General features: G+C 61.2%; 2 protein-coding genes across 3 annotated transcripts in view; one reads left to right on the top strand and one right to left on the bottom strand.

Moving 5' to 3' along the window:
• PLCXD1 (phosphatidylinositol specific phospholipase C X domain containing 1) overlaps positions 1–5196 on the top strand; it is a 12266-nt gene extending 7070 nt beyond the window's left edge. Inside the window, exons 4-6 of the mRNA XM_023526278.1 lie at positions 3–467; positions 1562–1745; positions 3018–5196. Of these exons, the coding sequence (XP_023382046.1) occupies positions 3–467; positions 1562–1745; positions 3018–3256 (888 nt within the window). The 3' untranslated portion in view covers positions 3257–5196. The remainder of the gene's footprint in view (positions 1–2; positions 468–1561; positions 1746–3017) is intronic.
• A 1050-nt stretch (positions 5197–6246) lies between these two features.
• GTPBP6 (GTP binding protein 6 (putative)) lies at positions 6247–14481 on the bottom strand. Of its 2 annotated transcripts, XM_011385770.2 has the most exons (10): positions 13671–14479; positions 12784–12921; positions 12153–12223; positions 11851–11981; positions 11428–11498; positions 10422–10580; positions 9125–9333; positions 8245–8393; positions 7792–7944; positions 6247–7551 (listed from the first exon to the last, which is right to left on the bottom strand). In XM_011385770.2, exons 1-10 carry the CDS (start codon positions 14095–14097, stop codon positions 7428–7430), a joined length of 1632 nt encoding a protein of 543 aa, XP_011384072.2. In that variant the 5' UTR covers positions 14098–14479; the 3' UTR covers positions 6247–7427. The 2 variants fall into 2 exon arrangements, with proteins under 2 accessions (XP_011384072.2, XP_011384073.2); XM_011385771.2 differs by lacking the exons at positions 6247–7551; positions 7792–7944; positions 8245–8393 and adding an exon at positions 8441–8639 and having other exon boundaries at positions 13671–14481.
• Between the last annotated feature and the right edge of the window lie 3507 nt (positions 14482–17988).

The following is a 17988-nucleotide window of genomic DNA, read 5'->3' on the forward strand; positions in this document are numbered from 1 at the left end:
GGGGTCTGCAGCGGCCATCGCTGGGACGTCACTCTACACGTCACCGGCTGGCAGTGGCAGTCCCCCTGAAGCTCCCGGCCCCCGCGTTTGCACGCACATGCACGTGCACACGCACACGCACACGCACGTGCTTCTCCCCAGAGCCGGGGCAGGTTGGCCTGCTGTCACCTGAGCAGCTGTGTCCCACGAGGGCAGCCCTGTGCTTTATCGCGACTTGTTCAGGGCCCGACCCCGGGTCAGGCGAGTGGCTGCGAAGCCCCTTCGACAGGCGAGGGGGACCCCGTCCTCCCAAGCTCCTGTCCCCTGTGCAGGACACGCTCACGGAGATCTCGGAGTGGCTGGAGAACCACCCCCGGGAGGTGGTCATCCTGGCGTGCAGGAACTTCGACGGCATGACGGCAGACCTGCACGAGTACCTGGTCACCTGCATCAAGAACATCTTCGGGGACATGCTGTGCCCCCGCGGGGTGAGACACCACGCGCCCCCGATGCCCCGCACCTTGGGGAGCAGGCGAGATTACCTCACAGGCCCCATGTGCTCCCGACACCACCAATCACGATGCCGACATAATTCTCGTGCTGGCGAAGCTGCTAACGGGGTCTTCCAGATGCTTCCCTTAACTTTGGGTCAAACTTGGTGCCTGTTTAGAAGCTGGCACAGCATCTGACGCTCCGTGTGCATGCTGAGCATTGTGTCTGCGTGTGTCTGTGTCCTCATCCTGTCCTCTCATAAGGAGGATTGGGGCCGCCCTGGGGATCTCACTTTACCTTCATCCCCTCTGTAAAGGTGCAGCTCCACGTCCAGTCGCCTAGGGTTAGGCTTCACCATGTGGGCTTTTGGGGACATGAGTCGGCCTGTAACCCCGGCTGTGGCTTCACTGCGTAGACAGCTTTCTCTGTCTGCTGGGGGGTGGATGGTGCCTGGTCTCCTTGTCCCCAGGGAGCCCGAGGAGTGACGTCCACGAGACCTTAGCTTGACGTTACATCAGTTCATGTCAAGAGTTCTGACTGCCGTGTGTCCAGTCACGTCCTGTGAGGCCAGGGAGAGACATCCTGTGCCTCTGAGGTCTCAGCTAAGAGACGACAGGGCTGCCGTGAGCCCAGGGGCACCCACGGCTCAGGTCTCCAGAGGGCACACGGGGACCGAGTGTCACGGGGACATCACGGGGGCATGAGGGCCGTGGGAGCGTGACTTGCAGCCGAGGAGGGACAGTGGTCCTGGTCCCTTCACATGTCGCACAGGGACCCAGTGGTCACCCACCCTGGGACACTGCGCTCAGGGCGCATTTGAGGGAAACCCGTGTCGCTGCCTCGCGAGAAGCAGACACCATGGCGGAGACGCGGGGCCGCCCTGCCCTGTCGCCGTCTTCCAGACACCCCGTAACACGTGCAACCTCCGCTGTCTCCTCAGACGCCGACTATCCCTCCCCGCACTGTGCTCTCACAGACCCTGTATCTCCTCACAGACACCCCGATGTCGGCTCCCATGACTTTCCTCTCACAGACCCCCCAGGACCTGCTCCCGCCTCCCTCAGGGGCACCCACACCCCTTATCTTGCAGGAGGTGCCGACGCTGCGCCAGCTGTGGGCGCGGGGCCAGCAGGTCGTCCTGTCCTACGATGACGAGTGCGCCGTGCGCCGGCACCGGCAGCTGTGGCCGGCCATCCCCTACTGGTGGGGGAACCAGGTGAAGCCGGAGAAGCTGGTCCGCTACCTGGAGCAGATGCAGCGCTGTGGCCGCCCAGGTGGGTGCGCCGCCCGCCGGAGGCCCCCCCACGTCCGCACCCCACGCTCGCCTTGGGCTCGCAGTGCGGGGCGTGGACGCAGCATGGGGCGTGCGCATGCGTGAGCGCACCCGTGGACACGTGCATATAGCTGTGCGCACATGTGCGTAGCACGCACACACCCGCCCACGCGGACGTGGCGTGCGTGCCGTGCGCACACTCGCACACGGAGCCGTCTGACGGCACCAGGCCGCACCCCTCGGCCGCAGCGTCCTCCCCGCCCCCCGCTGCGTGTCCTCTGTCGGCCTTTCCCACGCTGCCCCGGCCCCGCCTGTCTCCTGCTGGGTCCTCCTTCGCCTCGGTGCTGTTAGTTGCTTTCCTGGCAAACACATGACAAAGTCCCCCGGTTTGTGGCATTGATGGGGTGCTGTGCTGGCTTTGCCATCCGTGTCAGCTTCGAGAAAGGGAACTTTTCCAGTTATGAGGCTGTTCCCTTCCAACAGAGGGGCGACAAGCGAGTATTGGACAGCAGTGAGAATGGTTATTCGGGACGCACTGACTCAGGCAGAAGCCCTACCAGTGTCCCGATGAGGGGACAGAGGCCGTGGGTGCAGCAGCACCCCGGCTTCACCCCAGCGGTGCACAGACCTGTGCCCAGTTTGCTTGGTCATGGCTGTTTCCACAGAAAGCAATGCCCGCTTGGCACAGTCTGAGGCCATGCTGTTGAGGACGGCACCTCACGGGGTGGGACTCAGGGAGCAGAGTCCTGGCAAGATGTGGCTGCAGCTTGCAGTTCCCGGGTCCCACTTCATGGGTGGGGCCAGGATGTTTAAAAGCACCCAGAACGCAGACGACTTCCACATCCGTCATCGCATGGACGTGCAGACTGCTGGTCTGTCGGTGCAGGGGGCCGTCGTCTGCCTTTGGACAGGAATGAGGTTGCGACACATGTCACAAAGCAGATGAAAGTCTAACAAGATTCAAAGGAGCCAGACACACAAGGACACAGCGTGCGATTCCATGTACATGGAACGTACAGGCACAGAGACAGAGTGGATTAGGGTGGGGACATCTTTGGGGACAGTTTTCTGTCTACGACATGGGCGTTAGGATGTGGACACCCATGGGGACATTCTCACCCCCCGCCCTTTGTAACTCGTGTTGAGCCTGTGCTGTCCGACTCCCGTTCGGAAGGGAGACCAGCAGTCCTGAGGTGACGGCGGGGGAGGGTGGCGGGTGGCGTGGTGTAGGTGGGCGCCCTCAGCCTCGGACCATGCCCTGTTGCCGTTCCAGATGGGCTGTTTGTGGCGGGCATCAACCTGACAGAGAACCTACAGTACATCCTCGCGCACCCGGCCGCGTCCCTCAGGAAGGTGACGGTCCCCAGCCTGCCGTACCTGAGCACCTGGGTGCGGGAGCAGAGCCCGGGGCCCGGCCCACGGTGCATCAACATCATCGCCGGTGACTTCATCGGCGCCGACACTTTTGTGAGCGATGTCATCAGGCTCAACGAGAAGCTGCTGAGCTGCTGAGTGGGCTCTGGCCCCTTCACCCTTGGCTGCTGTCGCTTGCCTGGTTTGGGCGAGGAGCGTGGGGTCCGTGCAGCCCAGGGCACGGTCCCTCAGCCTCCCTGGTCACGCCCCGTGGTGTCACCGCTGTGTCTGGGAGTGCGTGGAGGGTGTTCCTGTGCATGCTGATGATCAAGCTGGCTGTGTGATCACTTCTTCACAGAGACAGGGACCGGGAGGAGCGGGCTTCTGTCCCCAGGTTCACACCGCTGGCCTGCGGTTGCCCAAGAGAGGCTCCGGGGCGTCCCGTGCCGATGACACGCTGACAGCTCCGGCGGCTGCAGGAATCCCTCGGCGCCGTGTCGGTTGGAAAGGGCTGAGCGGGCTGTAACAGCGGGAATGACCTGCTCATGGTGCGGTGACGTGAGGGCCCAGCCGTCCCCCCCCCCCCAGCTTCCTGGGGCACCGCAGGCCTCAGGGTTTTCTGACTGTGACCAGGAGGGACCTAAGGAACGGCGCTGGGCACAGGCCCTCGCACTTCCCAGGGCCCCGTGACGCCTCCTTCCTGCGGGCGGAGGGACACAGGTGTCCGGCTCCGTACCTGACTGCTGTGCGTGGCCCAGTGAGCTCACGTCTGCTCCCTTGTGCGGCCCCTGGAATGAGGTCCCCGTCGCCTCCTCGCGGCACCCGGCACGGGGCCTAGGGGTGAGGGGGCTGCGCTGCTCAGGAGCCGGCACGGAGCCGGAGTGTCCCTGGCCCGCCACGCGCACGAGTCCTCCCGCCCGCTGAGGCCCCGGGGGTGTTGCCGCTGTCTGCCCGCCCCGCCCTGCGGGTCCTCAGACTCCGGCCTCCCCCACTAGGTCGCCCTCCATCCCAGCTCCTCATGCCAGCTGTGTTCTTAGACTGTTTGATGTTCTGGCGTTTGGGGGCCTTGCAGACCTGGACGACACGGCCCCTCACCCAGGGCCACCTGCTCCCTAAGAAGAAGAAAAGAAGTCGCTTGGAGCTGCCTCTTGTACACAAGCCGGCGGCCCGGGACCCAGCATCACGCGCCCGGCCAGCGTCCCCCTGCCCGGCTTCCAGTGCCAGGCGAGCAGAGGCCATACCCTGCACCCAGGGCCCGCCGTCATGCCTCAGGTTGGCCAGTCCTAGCCTGTCAGCTGTCTAGCCGTCCCCCCCACGGACATGCTGCGGCCTCATGCCTTCTGCCTCCCAAACGCATCCCCCGTGGCCTGGCTGCTCCCTGCTGGCTCAGGCACCTCCACCCCAGGGGTGCAGATGAGACACCCCCCCACCACCCCGTGTTGCTCCGTCCTGTGGGAGGCTCAACACTGTCCAAGATGCCGTCACCGTCTCCCCAAGGCCAGCCGTCCAGGTCCCGACAGCTCAAGGTCACAGAAATGCCTCAGTGGGCACACGTGGCTTTCCAGAGCGACGGCCCCTGTTCTCAGGCCAAGGATGGGTCCCAGCCACACTTTTGATCTCACGTGCCTCATCGCACAAAGCGTTCTCTTAGGATAGTCCTGAAAATGACTACTCGATCCATGTTCGAACGTGTTCCGTTGGGACAAAATTGCTTCTTTTCCAAAAGCAAGCCTATGCCAGGGGGCCATTATTTAACGAAGGTCCCTGACAGACTGGGGGACCGCCCCGCTGGTGACCTCAGGCCCAGGCTCTGCTGGGTCAGACCCGCCCTCCCTGAGCTCAGGGCCCAGGAAGTCCAGCCGAGAAGAAGGGACATGTCTCACAGGGAGTCTGACAGGACAGCCACGCTCTCACGGCAAATCCAGCCCACGGTCGCCTCGGACGTGTGTCAGGAATGGACGTGTGTGGGGTCATTCAGTCCCAGAGAACAAAGAAAAGACAGGAGCCAGGCATGGGTTTCATGGGGGCACACAGGGCCTTTCGATACGTTATTGGATGGGGCGCTGTTCCCAGAACTTATTAAAGAAAATCAAACTGCGCCTGCCTCCTGCCGTTCACTTTGCTGCTGGTCGGGGACCCGCTCCAAGTTCGGGGCTGGTGCTATCTTTAGCCCCTGTGCGGACACGAAGCAAAGGTTCGGGGTTTCGTTTTAAAGAGGCCTCTCCGAGACACGTCTTGGAGGGATGGGCTCCTGGTGGGGAACTTGGGGCTGCACGTGTGCATCGCCCACTGTGGAGGGGACCAAGCTCACTCCTGTGACGTCTCCACGACACCCAAGGGCTACATACTGTCCAGGAAATGCCTGCGCTTGAACCAGTCACGATGGCAGTCTCGGCCCTGTGCCAGCCACCTCTGTACTGTCCCTCATTCAAGGACAAGGTGGGGCACGGTCCTCTGATGACTGCCTCCCTCCCGCCCACATGGGGCTGTCCTCAGGGCCTGGGCCCCTGTGGGCACAGTGCACCCTGGAACTGCAAGGGGAGAAGCCAATCTGAAGAAAGAGGGGTCTTAGGGGTCTGGGGATTGAGGGGTGGGGAGCGGTCTTATGCCAGCTGCCCCCGGGAAGCCACTCACTCTGGACCCTCTGCCTTCTCCTGAGCCCTCCAGCCCTCTTTCTGGGGTCCACGAGCCCCAGCCTTCACACTAGGATCCCCTGAGACCCGCCTGGTCCTCCACGCCCGGCTGTGCCATGGCCCTGCAGTGGTGCCTGGACCCTGTGGTCAGCAGGCTGTGCCTGAGGCCACCTTGGGGCTGAGGCATCTTCTCCCTTCTGAGTCCTCGGGCAGGGACCCTGGGAGTGTGGAGGGGACAGTGGGCAGAGGGCGGTTTGAGGAGAGCACAGGACAGAGAGCAGAAGCCCATGGCCTTACGGCTCTCGGACCCCGTTCCCTGTATCCCCAGCTTCTGGAGGCTTCCAGTAGTGCTGGCCTCATGGCCCGTGACCCACCTGCAAAGCCAGCACCTTGGCTTCCTCAGCTTCGTCTGACTGAAGCCTGGTTGTGCCACCACATCTGTGGCAGCGCCTCCTGTCTCCCTCCTCAGGTCCCTGTGACACGTGCACCCAGCGCGTAATGCAGAGTGACTGCCCGTTTCAGGATCCTTAACGTGATTGTCGTGATTGTCTGCAAAGTCCTTCTGCCCATTAAGGTAATAAATCACAGGCTCAGAGAATTAGGACAGGGACATGTTTGGGGGCCTCATTCTACCACACGGGGATGAGGACGTGGGCCCCTCTGGGACATTATCCTGTCTGGCACAGCTCTGCAAACAGTGTGCACTGCGTTGGGAAGCCCAGCTTGGGACGGTTTGGGTGGCAGCAGGCTTGGGGACAGCATGCGGGCGTGGTGCGGCCTGTGGGCTACGTGTGCGTCACAGCAGCTGAGAAAACAAGGAAGTGTGCTGGGCTGTCTGGGGAGGTTACACACCCCCCTCCTGCAGGCTCAGGAGGCAGCTCAATCACTTTCCTGTTATCGCCGAGTGACAAAGTCCTAGGACAACTCAAGGCACACGCCCATGATGGCGGAAACCAGTCTCAGGAGAAGGGTGAGGTGGACCTCGTGACGGAGGGCAGGAGGGAGCACTCTGTTCATGTGAGCAGGTCCCCTAGAACCTGCCTCTGCAGGACCCCGTCCCCCTGGGAAGCGCGATTTCATGCAAAGCCGGGGCCCAGCGGCCAATGCCACGTCCCAGGGCGTCTGTCCCGGAGCCCCTGCATCCCTGGCACCGGGGAGGCATCCAGCCTCTGTCTTGGGCAGCTTTGCTCCAGGACATGACCCCGGTGTCTGCGACGCCCCCAGCTGTACACTTCCCGCAGTGCAGTGGAGTGACCAGTGAGTGTGCTCGGTGGGTGTGCCTGCGCTCGAACCACGGTCACGATGGCAGTCTCCTGTCTCGCAGCCTCCTGATGGCTGCCGGCCACGCAGTGTCAGCTGGCTTCTGCTCAGTCAGTGCCGCGCTCCTTGTCCGCCGCCTTTGCCAGGAGACCCCACTTTGTCAGTTGCTCTGACACTGCGGGGGCGGGGTGGAGTAGGGGGGCCGGGCGGAGTAGGGGTGGCCGCCACCACACGCCCCGCAGAGTGCGGTAGGGGAGAACCAGGAGGCTGGCTCCCAAGCAGGGAACAAGCTTTCCACGTGTCGTCGCTGAAACTTCTGGAAGTCCACCCACTCGACGCGCTGAGTGACCATCAACCCGGAACCGCTAAGTGGCGCCCCACGCGCCTGCCTGCTCCTGAGGCTCCAACCGCGCAGTCCCCAGGCCGCCAGGGTCCTGTCATTCTGGAAAGAGCTTCCGGAACTTGCCGTAGGCGGCGTTGCTGATGATGACGGTGACGTCGGCCACGCCCGCCTCCGGGACCACATGCACGTCCTGCACGGTGGCCTCCCTGTGCAGCCAGCTGAGGGGGAGGGGCGGGAAGAGCGAAGGCTGCGGCCCTAACGGGTACCGTGGACCCGAGGTCCTCGGCTGTCCTCACTGCGGGCACTGCTGCCACCAGTCCTGCGGCGACGTCGGCCTGGGCAGTGAGTAATCAGCTCTGACTGGCGGCCGCCACGCTGGCCGCTCGGAAACACTCAGCTCGCCGGGCGACCCCACACGCTGAGGGCCCGCACCGCCACCCCGCGCGCGCCCGACGCACCTGAGCTGCGCCCCCGCCAGCGGGACGCGGAGGGTGAGCGCGCGTCTGTCCGTCGCCCTCAGAACCGCGGCTTCCAGCTCGGCTCTCAGCTCCTGCAGCCCGAGGCCCCGGAGAGCGGACACGGCGAGCGCGCGCGGCCCCGGCGGCCGGTACCTGCGCAGGGCGGCCGCAGACCCGCTCAGCCGCGGACTTCCCTGCGGGGACCCCGCCAACGCGCCCCAAGTGGGACCACTTCAGTGCACCCCCAGGGCGCCGCAGGCCCGCCAGACAAGGCTGTGGGAGAACCTCGGCGTGTGGGGTGCGGGGTCCAGGGCACCCCCCCTCCCCCGCCCCGCCCCCGGCCCCGCCCCACGGGCACGTTGGTGGTTTGGAGGAGGCGGAGCCTAGCGGACAGCAGGCGGACAGCTGAGGGCGCTCTGCCGCGTCCCTCCCTGAAGGCCGGGGCCGGCTCACCCCGGCAGCAGGTCCGCCTTGTTGTGGACCTCCAGCACGCCGTCCAGCAGCGGCGCGGGCAGGCGCAGGCCGCGCAGGGCCGACAGCACGCTGGCGCTCTGCAGCTCGCTCTCGGGGTGGCTCGCGTCTCTCACGTGCAGGATCACGTCCTGAGGGCCGGAAGGGCCACCGGCTGGGACGTGCAGGTCACCTGCCCCAGCCCACCAGGATAGGTGGCGGTGGGCGCTGGCTCAGCAGTCCCCGAGCGGGTGAGGGGTAGGGAGTGGGGTGGCTGGGACCCAAGCGGTGGGGGTGGGGGCCTCTCTGCGCCATGTCCCAGTCCACGATACTGGCCAACTACCCGGGCCGGCAGGTGCTTCAGTGGTAGCTTTAGGCTGTTCACCCTTCTGCGAAATCTTAAAAGCTGCTATTATTTCACATTTTAAAGATTGATTTTTGACTAATTTTAAACATTTTACAGTGGGTTCTTTCTGCAAAATTCGGAGAACAGAAAACAAAAGCCACGTGAAACTGGCCGCTGGAAAATGTACTCTTTATATTTTGGGGTATTTAGTAATGCGCTTTTTTTTGGAAGAACTGAAGTTTTTTAAAAAGTTAGATGTTCAGAAAACCCTGAGCCGGGCATCCTGCTCCTGCTGTTCGCCTCCAGCTTTGCTGCCGGCGTTTGTCTCCCCCTAGTGGCGGACGCAGGTACGTCCTGAACACAAAACCCAAGGTGTTCAGATTTCGCTAGTCTTTCCCTCATGACCCTCGCTGTTCCAGGACGCCATCTGGGACCTGCCATGTCATGTGTGAGGGGACCTAGCCCCCACTGTGATGTTTCAGGGGACCTGGCCCCACCCCTGGCACTGTTGTCCTGGATGCAGCACAGCACACTCACCGAGTGGGCCACGTCCTCCAGGGTGGCAGAGAAGGACTCGATGAGACTGTGGGGCAGCTGGGAGAGGAAGCCAATGGTGTCCAGGTAGATGACAGTCATGCGGGAGGGCAGTGACCCCGCGTGGGCCGTAACGTCCAGTGTCGCAAACAGCTGGTCCCGGGGCTGGATGGCAGCGTCTCCTGTCAGAGCCTTGATCAGCGTGGTTTTACCTGGAAGTTGGGGACAAGGACATATGCTGCGTGAAGCTGCCTCCCACCTCCCACTCTGCTGCTGAACCTGGGCCACGCCCCGTCTGACCCCCACAGCTCTGGCAGAGGACGGCCGCGTGCGTGTCCTTGAGCTCCTCGGTCTCTGCAGGGCCCTGAGGATGCTGTGTGCGGACCACGCAGACAATGGCCGCTGCTGTCTGGCCTCTCGGGCAAATGGCCCGGCCCAGGGGTACGGGCGCCCAAGCAGACGAGGCCGACGGCGTATTCAGGGTACGGGTGGGGGGGATGGTACATAGAGGGACGACGGAGTCCAGGTACCTGTGCTGGGTGTGTGTGTAGACGAGGGTGTTGGTAGAGATGGGCGATGGTGTAGATGCGGGGGAGAGGATGGTACAGTGTGGGGAGACACTGTAGATGAAGGGGGCCAGTACAGATGGGGGTGAGCAGACGGTGAAATGGTGGGGAAAGTGACCCCTCTTGTGGGCACGGACACGAGCCCTGGGAGGACAGGGAACTGGCCACGTCACAGCTGTTCTCTCGAGCACACGGAGGCGGGGCAGCACACGGAGGGGGCGGGGCCTGGCGGAGCTCAGCAGATGCTCGCTGAGTGGATAACGGAGGCGAATGAGAACGTGGGTGCTGTCCGCTGATCTGAGGGTGCCCGTGACATCGGGCCTCAGTGCCCGCACAAGAACCCCAGAGTCCTGCCTCTGCACGTGAGATGCCACCTAACGTGCATGCTTGACGAAGCCTGCAGCACCCCGTGGCGCCCTCCTTCACACAGGCTTCTAGGAGCCTGGCTACCGGAAGTGGGCTGGAAAACCTCCACTTTTTCTACTGCTCAGTATGGATAACTTTTGTCGGTGAGGGTGCCCGGTCCACTGTCAGGCACTGAACAGACAGACTGGCAACTCGGCTGGGAGCCATGGGCCCCAAGAAGCCACAGGCACAAGGGTCACCTGTTCCCGTCTGTCCTCATCACCCACCAGCCCTCGGGAAATACCGCAGCCCCACTGTGTTTGTGAGTGGGTTCTCCTAAAACATGCCAGCCCTGGGGGTGGGCCCCCTCCCACGCCGGAACTGCTCACCGCTGTTCGTGTAGCCCACCACGGACACCACGGGGAGCTCCCGCCGCCTCCGCTGTGTCCCCAGGAGCCGCCTCTTTCTCCTGAGCCTCTCCAGGGCCTTCCGGATCTTCATTTCCTTTTCTTTTAAGAGACGCTGCTGCACCTGCATGAAAGACTCCCCTGCACGCACCCAAGCAGGTGAGTCGGTGAGCAGACGTGGGGAGAGTGTAAAAGCGAGCCGCACAACGGAGGCCCCTGCGGGGTGCGAGCAGGTGCACCCGAGGCCCCAAGCAGTGCCCCCGACACCTGTTCTGACCTGGCTCTGCCCAGTGGAAGGCAGCCATGCCTCCCCCTTCTGTCCTCTGCGGTCACATGGGCTCCCCTTTACTTAGTAGGAAGCAAGAGCCTCGGAAGGACGGTCCCCCGATATCCACAGTAGGCTGAGTGGTGCCCCAGGGTTGTGTCCATATCTTGACAGTCCCCCCCCAAGTCTGTAAATGGGACTGTCTTTGGAAATAAGCCTTTGCAGATGTGACTAAATGAATGATCTGAGTCCTCCTGGAGCAGGTGGCTCTAAACCCAGGAACAGTGTCCTTATAACGGACAGAAGAGGAGAGACACAGACACAGAGAAGCCACGTGGAGACAGAGGCAGAGACGGGAGGGACGCGACCACCAGCCCAGGGACGCCTGGGTCCCCCAGATGCTGGGAGAGGCAGGAAGGACCCTCCCCTGGGGCCTCCAGAGGGAGCAAGGCCCTGGGACACCCAATGTCACACTGCTGGTCTCCAGGATGAGGGAGAGAAGGAATTCGTGATGTTTTGAGCCCCTCCCCCAATGTATGCCCATTTGTCATGACTGCCCCAGGACACCACCTGGATCCCTAGCGTGTTTGATGTGAGTGCAGAAGGAGCCTGCACGCAGCCCTAGCCCCATCAGGATCTTCCAGGGATGTTGTCCCTTTCCTAGAGGTGGCTGCCGTGACATCCCCCTTCCCAGCACCTGTGGACAAGACGTTGGAATGTTACCTGACCCCATGATGTAGCGAGAGCCCCCTCCTCGTCCGTCCAGACGGCCAACGTCGTTTTTCAGGTTGGCCCTGGTGTGGAAACAGGAAGTAGGTGACTAAGCAAACACACACGCGCCCATCCCACAACCACAGAGCAGGCGCAACACGTCACCCACGAGGGCGAGGACAGAAGTTTGGTGGGGTCTGGACGGAGCCCCAGTGCACCGGGGCCCTCCCTCTCACGTGTGCCGAAAGGCCGGAGCACAGGGTGCCACACTGGTGAAGTTCCCCATGGGGGCTGAGCCCCAGCGGGCATCTAACAAGCTCCTCTGCCAGGAGGGCACGGCCAGCCATGTTCTGTCCTTACCACACCCTGAGCAACAGTCAACCACACGACGACAAGAGGGGTTCTGTTGTCGGAGGCCCTGTGTCAAGCCAGCACCTGAGGACGGGGAGCTCGGCCAGAGCCACCTGGAGCCGCGCCTCCCTGGTCCGGGCGTTGCAGCGGAAGATGTGCAGGACCACGGTGAACCGGTCGAACACCTGCACGCCCCAGGCGGCCTCCAGTTCTTTCTAGAAAAGAAGACAGTGTGTGAGGGCCCCGCAATGGGAGCCCGGGCCCATGGCAGGATCTCAGGAGAGGCGGGACCTGCCGCTCTCCCAAGACTGTGTCCTGTCCTTCAGAGGGGACGCTGACCCGAGCCTCAGCACAGAGGGTGGACAACGGAGAGTGACCCCAAGTACCTTGGTGGGCGCCGACATCCTCTCCACGTTCAGGAAGACAGCTGTGATTTCCGCCAACCCTCTAATTTTCTCTAAGGGAGAGAGGGTCCGGTTAGGGGTCGCCATTCTACAGACATCTGTGGCAGGAGGACCCTGCACTGTGGTTGGCTGTGTCACTGGACTATGAGCACGGTGTTCTGGACATCTGGGTCGGGGTCAAGGAGAGGCCTAAGTTCACGTTCAGGGGTGTGGCCTGCACAGAGGTCACATGACCAAGTGGGGACTGAATTCTAAGATGTGGGGAGACAGGCAGTGAACACCCCTGGTGCATGTGCTGGGCTTGCTGCTGTGAATTGCACTCAACCACGGTGTGGGGTGGGGACGGTTGGGGGGTCCCAGGAGAGCGAGATTCACGGGCAGGACCTGGTGCTGAGTTGGCAGTGGGAAGCTAGGAGGGAGGGCTGAGCGCCACGGCCAGCTTGCACCCTAAACTGCCCCCACCCCAAGCCTCGTTTGAGTTCCAGTGTGGATGCCAGGCTTTTTCCACGTCTGACCCAAGTTCCCATGAGGCCTCATCACAGGACAGCCTGTGCTTTTTCTGTTCTTCTCCGGAAGAAGAGAGAAAGGACAGGGACATGAGCGCCAGACGCACCTGTCAGGTGCTCCAAAGCCCCCTTGCTGAAGATGAGCTTCTTGTCGGGCGTTTTGGTGGGCACCACCACTGTCTCCACCACGGACCAGCTGTCCAGCGTGTGGACCAGCGCTTTCGCCTCCGCCACCTGCCACTCGGCTTTGGGGAGAGACGCGTCCTTGGTGAGGGCTGCTTCAAGCTGGTTCAGGGGCAGGCTGGGATGGGGGCTCAGTGTTGCTCCCGGAGTCCCCGTCCTCAAACCACGCGGGACGAGTTCCAACCCTCAGAGCCCAGCCCCCCGGAAGCCGGCCACTTGGAGTCTCCGCCGATCAGCTCAGCCTCTTAGAAGCCCCGCCCGAGTTCCAGCCTCCGCACACCAACCCCTGGGCTCCCGCCCCACGATCCAGCACGCGAAGCCCTGCCCCTCCTGCAGGAGTCCGCGAGCCGCTCCTCTCGGGAGTCCCCCCATTCTAGGAGTCCCTGCCCCACAAACACCGCACCACCAGGTGCAGCCCCGAGCCTGCCGGCATCCCCGCCCACGAAACCCCACCAACCAGCTCCCCACCCAATCAGTCCCCGTGCCTGAGGGTCAAACATCCAAACCCCGCCCAATCCCCGCCCTTGGCTCCCCGCCCTATGAGACCCAGCCCTCGGAGCCCCGCCCCCCGACATCCTCGCCTGCAGGAGTCCGCAAACCGGGCCTTTCGGCGTCCCCGCCCACGAAACCCCACCCCCAGCTCCCTGTCCAATCAGTTCCAGCCCTGAGTCCCGCCCCCACGGCCCCGCCCGAGAATCAAATCTCGGAGCCCCGCCCCGACACCCCCAGCCCTATGAGGGTTAACCCCAAGCTCCGCCCATAGGCTCCTCGCCCTATGAGGCCCAGCCCTCGGAGCCCCGCCCCGGGTCACCTCGCGTCTGCAGCGGCTTCGCTGGTCCCCACTTGACCTCGGGGTGGACCAGGCACACGCGCTGGGTCCCGGCCGGCAGCAGAGGCTCCCTCCTCAGCAGCTCCTCCACGTCCTCCTCCTCTTGCTCCGCACCTTCCGGCTCCTCGTCCTCCTCCGTTCCCGCTCGGCGCCTCCGGCCATCCGCACGTGGGCCCCGGCCTCCGCCCCCTCGTCCCTGCAAATCCCCTAGGTCCCCGGGGCCGAAGGCGGTCAGTGTGCGCTCGGGCCAAGGTGGCAGCCGTGGCGCGACCCTCAGAGCCCCGCGGCCGCGAACCACGCGAGAGAGGCAGACCCCCGGGCGGACGGCGGCCCGCAGGGCCCACATCCCGCGTCCGTCCGAACGCAGAGGGGCGGGGCCTCGGGGCGTGCTTCCGTGCGGACTCCCCATTGGCCGTCCGCCGTCACGTGCTTGCCACCGCCTGATTGGTGGGAAGCTGGCTCCTCCGGGAGGCGCTTGTCCGCCGGGAAGCGCTTGTCCGCCCGGGGCGCTGCCGGCGCTTCCCGCTCCCCACTCGCACCTTCGCGCGGGTTCGGGGGTCCCAAACGCTGTCTTGCGGGTCCAAGTGCGGGCCCGGGGCCCTAGATTTTGCCTTGGGGGCCCGAATTCTGGCTTCGGGTCTCGAGTCCAGTTTGGGAGGGTTCCGAATGCTGCTTGGAGATTTCGATCCAGTCGGGGAGTTCTTAGTCTATGTTAGTATCCTGAGTGTGGTCCCTTTCCATTCCTGGAGGACTCGAACCCTGCCTTGAGGGTCCCATTTCATCCCTGGAGGTCGCAGACCCAGTCTTGGGAGGTCGGAGCCAGTCCTCGGGGGTTTCGGGCCCTACCTTGGGGGTGCCATCTGATGCCGTCCTCAGGGGTCCCCAATGTTTGAGGGGCTTCCGAAGTTGCGCTGGCAGCCTGAGTGGCCTCGAGGGTCCCAGGCCCTGCCTTCGGGTACGAATCCGGCTGGCCGATGTGTCTTGGGAGATGACAGCAGAGCCCACTGTCTAGCAAACTGAGAGAAGGGCTAGTTTCAAACAAGTGGGGAGGGACTTGTTTTTACAGAAAAGTTTTAATTCACACGTTGTTTTTTAAACGTCTGCAGAAAGCATAGCCCTTCTAACATTTCAGGAGACGGTGTTACATCATTCTGACAGAATGAGGACACGCCGGAGGGCTGTACAGATGCAGGAAGACGCATTCTGAACGAATGTGATCCTGCTACGCATATTAGAAATTTATTAGTCAGAAAGGAAATGGGTCAACTCTTAGAATACTGACCCGGCGTTGGCCGTGAAGCCATGGGCAGGTGATCATTCCTGGGCGCCATTTCCCTGTTGATAGAATGACAGACTGATTTAAAACTTAGAATAACAATTCACGATATTGTGAATTTTGGTGATTGATAGCCTGTAGCTGGTCCCCCTGCCGCTCCATCACGACGGCTTGAGACAGCAAGATGGCAAAGGAATGAGGACAAATGTGTCCATAAAAAAACGAGGTCCCTTGTCTCAGCAAGGCTGCCTTTGGGGGAGGCATCCTCTGAGATGTTGAGGTGCAGGCAGAGACCCCAGAGATCAGATGGGAACATACTGTGGTCTTGTCATGCTGCCTGGCTTGAGATTCGGGCAGATCACCTCATTCCACCTCTAGACAGAGTGCTGTGTCATTTTGGGACCAACGCAGTGGGGGCGGATTCCTGAGCACTCATTGCGTGTTGGGCTTTGCTTTCCTTTGCCAATGTCTGGTTGCTGTCCTGGCTGGATCACCAGCATTGTCCCCGAAGCTTCAGCAGCTCTTTTGGGGGGCGGGGCAGGGAAGCAGTGAGGAGTAACATTGTTGGTAATGAGGTAATGTATTTTTGCTGCTTTATTATTGACAGTATGTAATATGACTGTTGGTAGGGGTACAAGTGACAATTGCAGATGTAATTGGTGCTGTGACAGGTATGCGGATTGTAGGTATGCCCAAACATGGACAACTGTGCATCTAATGTCAAGGAGAATTGGTGATTTACCTCTGCGCCCTCACAACCGCTAAACAATGCCCTACAATATTGTACCTCCTGTGAGTTTAGACCTTTCCAATTTTCTTTCATTGTTTTACTTTGGTAAAACAATTTCTTTTCTCTAATGATAAAAATTTTAAATGTCTGGTGGTAGGCTGTGTACTCAAAGTCCCCGGTTTGGAATTGTCTGCACCCTTGAGAAAGATTTAAGGAGTGAGCTGTCATTTGGCTGTGTCACTACATGGTTTGCAGCTGCAATTTGGCTTTTCTTGTGTCTCAGTGGGAGGTCTGGCCAAGACGTGATGAAACCTGTATCTATCTCCAAGGGCAGTGGCCATGACGGTGCTTGTTAATAAGAGATTTGCGATGATGAGAACCTGGCCAAGTTTATGTACATTTTTTATCTGGGTTCTAAAATGTGTTTTTCCCTCTGAGGAAGAAAGTAACATTTATGTAGATAATTAGTAGGTGCAGAAAAGAACACAAAATAGAAATCACTTAAAATGTGAGCACACAGATAACCACATAGTACATGTCAGCCATGTAACATTTTTTTCTGAGTATTTCCCATCTGTGGTCGGATGAATCCACCTATGTGGAACCCAGAGATACAAAGGGCTGACTATATGTGCGTGTATAGTTTTAAAATTTTTATTCAGAATGGATTCACATTATATATACTGTGTTTTTAAATTTTTTAAACTTAAAACATATCCTGAGTATACTTTCAATAAGTACTCAGCACTGTGTATTTTGGGCTGACCACAATGTGACTCGATGGTTATTTTATAGTTAATTTTATATTTTATAACATTTATAAAATTCATGTTTATATTTTATAATACCTAATGTTAATTGGGCTATAATTTCGTAGTTTCATACTGAAAGTAAATAACATCACCACTGTAATTTGTATTATATTTGTAGTGGACGGATCACTGAAATGTAGACAAGGTGCTAATTTTGGCTTCAAACATGAACGAGAACCTTCTAAAGCACAGGATAGGGGGCACAGCCAGGAGCTCGCACGGGGAGGGTGTGCTGTGGAGGGAAGGGGGCTGGGCACTGAGTGGGGGGGCCGGGAAGGAGGGGTCACCTGGTGAGGATATGTGACCCCAGGTGTGGGGACTGGGAGTTGAGGACTGGTGAGTGAGGACATGTGGCCCCAGGTGCAGGGTTTGTGGGGCCATGTGGTGTCACCACATTTTTCTGGGTAAGTCTCAGGTCCAGAAGAGACCCCATGTCTGCTGCTGCCCTGCAGTATCCCCCCCTTTCTGATTGCTCCAGAGCAAGAACACGGGGTGCTCTGACCCTGCCCTAACCCTGTGGTACCTCTCTCCTTTCTGAGGTCCTGTCCTGCTGGCGTGGGGACAGGGACCATTAAGGGGTGTGGGGTCTGTGTCCTGCTGAGGATCAAAACTCCTGCTGTCATTGGGGTGGCTGCTGTCTGGGGTCCTCTGTAGGAGCTCCGATAGCACCGCCCAGCCCCAGAAGGACGGTACCCTGTGAACAGTGAGGGTTTCGGTGATGGCCACAGGTGGGGAGCCTGTGCCCAGAGCCGTTTGTGAGACGCGGAAGGAGCCTCCCATATTCGTGACAAAGAGGAGTGGAATCGGAATCTCAGCTGGCAAGACGTCATAAAATCAAAAACGTTTGTCACGTGGTGTTTACTGGGTTGGCCCTGTTTGCGCGCGGCGGCCCTGCCGTGGGGTGCATCCGCGGTGTAGGCAGCCACCAGCACCACCCCAGGGTACACCTGCTGCCCCTCCCTGCCCGGCCCCTGGCGCCCCGCCTGCCGCCTGTGCGGCTCTGGGTCCCCTCTCAGGGGGGCCGTCCGGCGTCCGGCACCTCGTGGTTTGGAAAAAGCAGACTTTCGCGTCTGAAGCTTGGCCTGTTCTGTGGCTGGAGAACCCGCATTGTGGGGGTGCGGGGGTGTACCTGGGGCGGATAATGAGGACCCGACCCGACCCCCACAGCCCTGTGGCCACCTTCCTGTCCCGCGGCGACGCCTCCCAGGGGACTCCCCGCGCCCCGTTCTGCTCGCTCAGCGCTGGCGCCGCCTGCCCCGTGCGTGCGGAGGGCGCTTCCGGCCCCAGGCGGCCGTGCGGGGTGGACCCGGGACCTCAAGGGCCCCGTGGCGTCCAGGCCCGCGTGGGCGCACACCACCTCCCTTGGTTCTGTGTCTGAACTCAGGATAATGGCTTTTACCCGATCGTGGGGCCGGGACCCTTCTGGAAGGGGTCCAGGGACAATGTCTGGGACTCCACGGAGCTGCTCGTGCAGTGGCTGCG

This window comes from Pteropus vampyrus, unplaced genomic scaffold (assembly GCF_000151845.1).
Source record: "Pteropus vampyrus isolate Shadow unplaced genomic scaffold, Pvam_2.0 Scaffold787, whole genome shotgun sequence".
NCBI classification, from domain to species: Eukaryota; Metazoa; Chordata; class Mammalia; order Chiroptera; family Pteropodidae; genus Pteropus; species Pteropus vampyrus.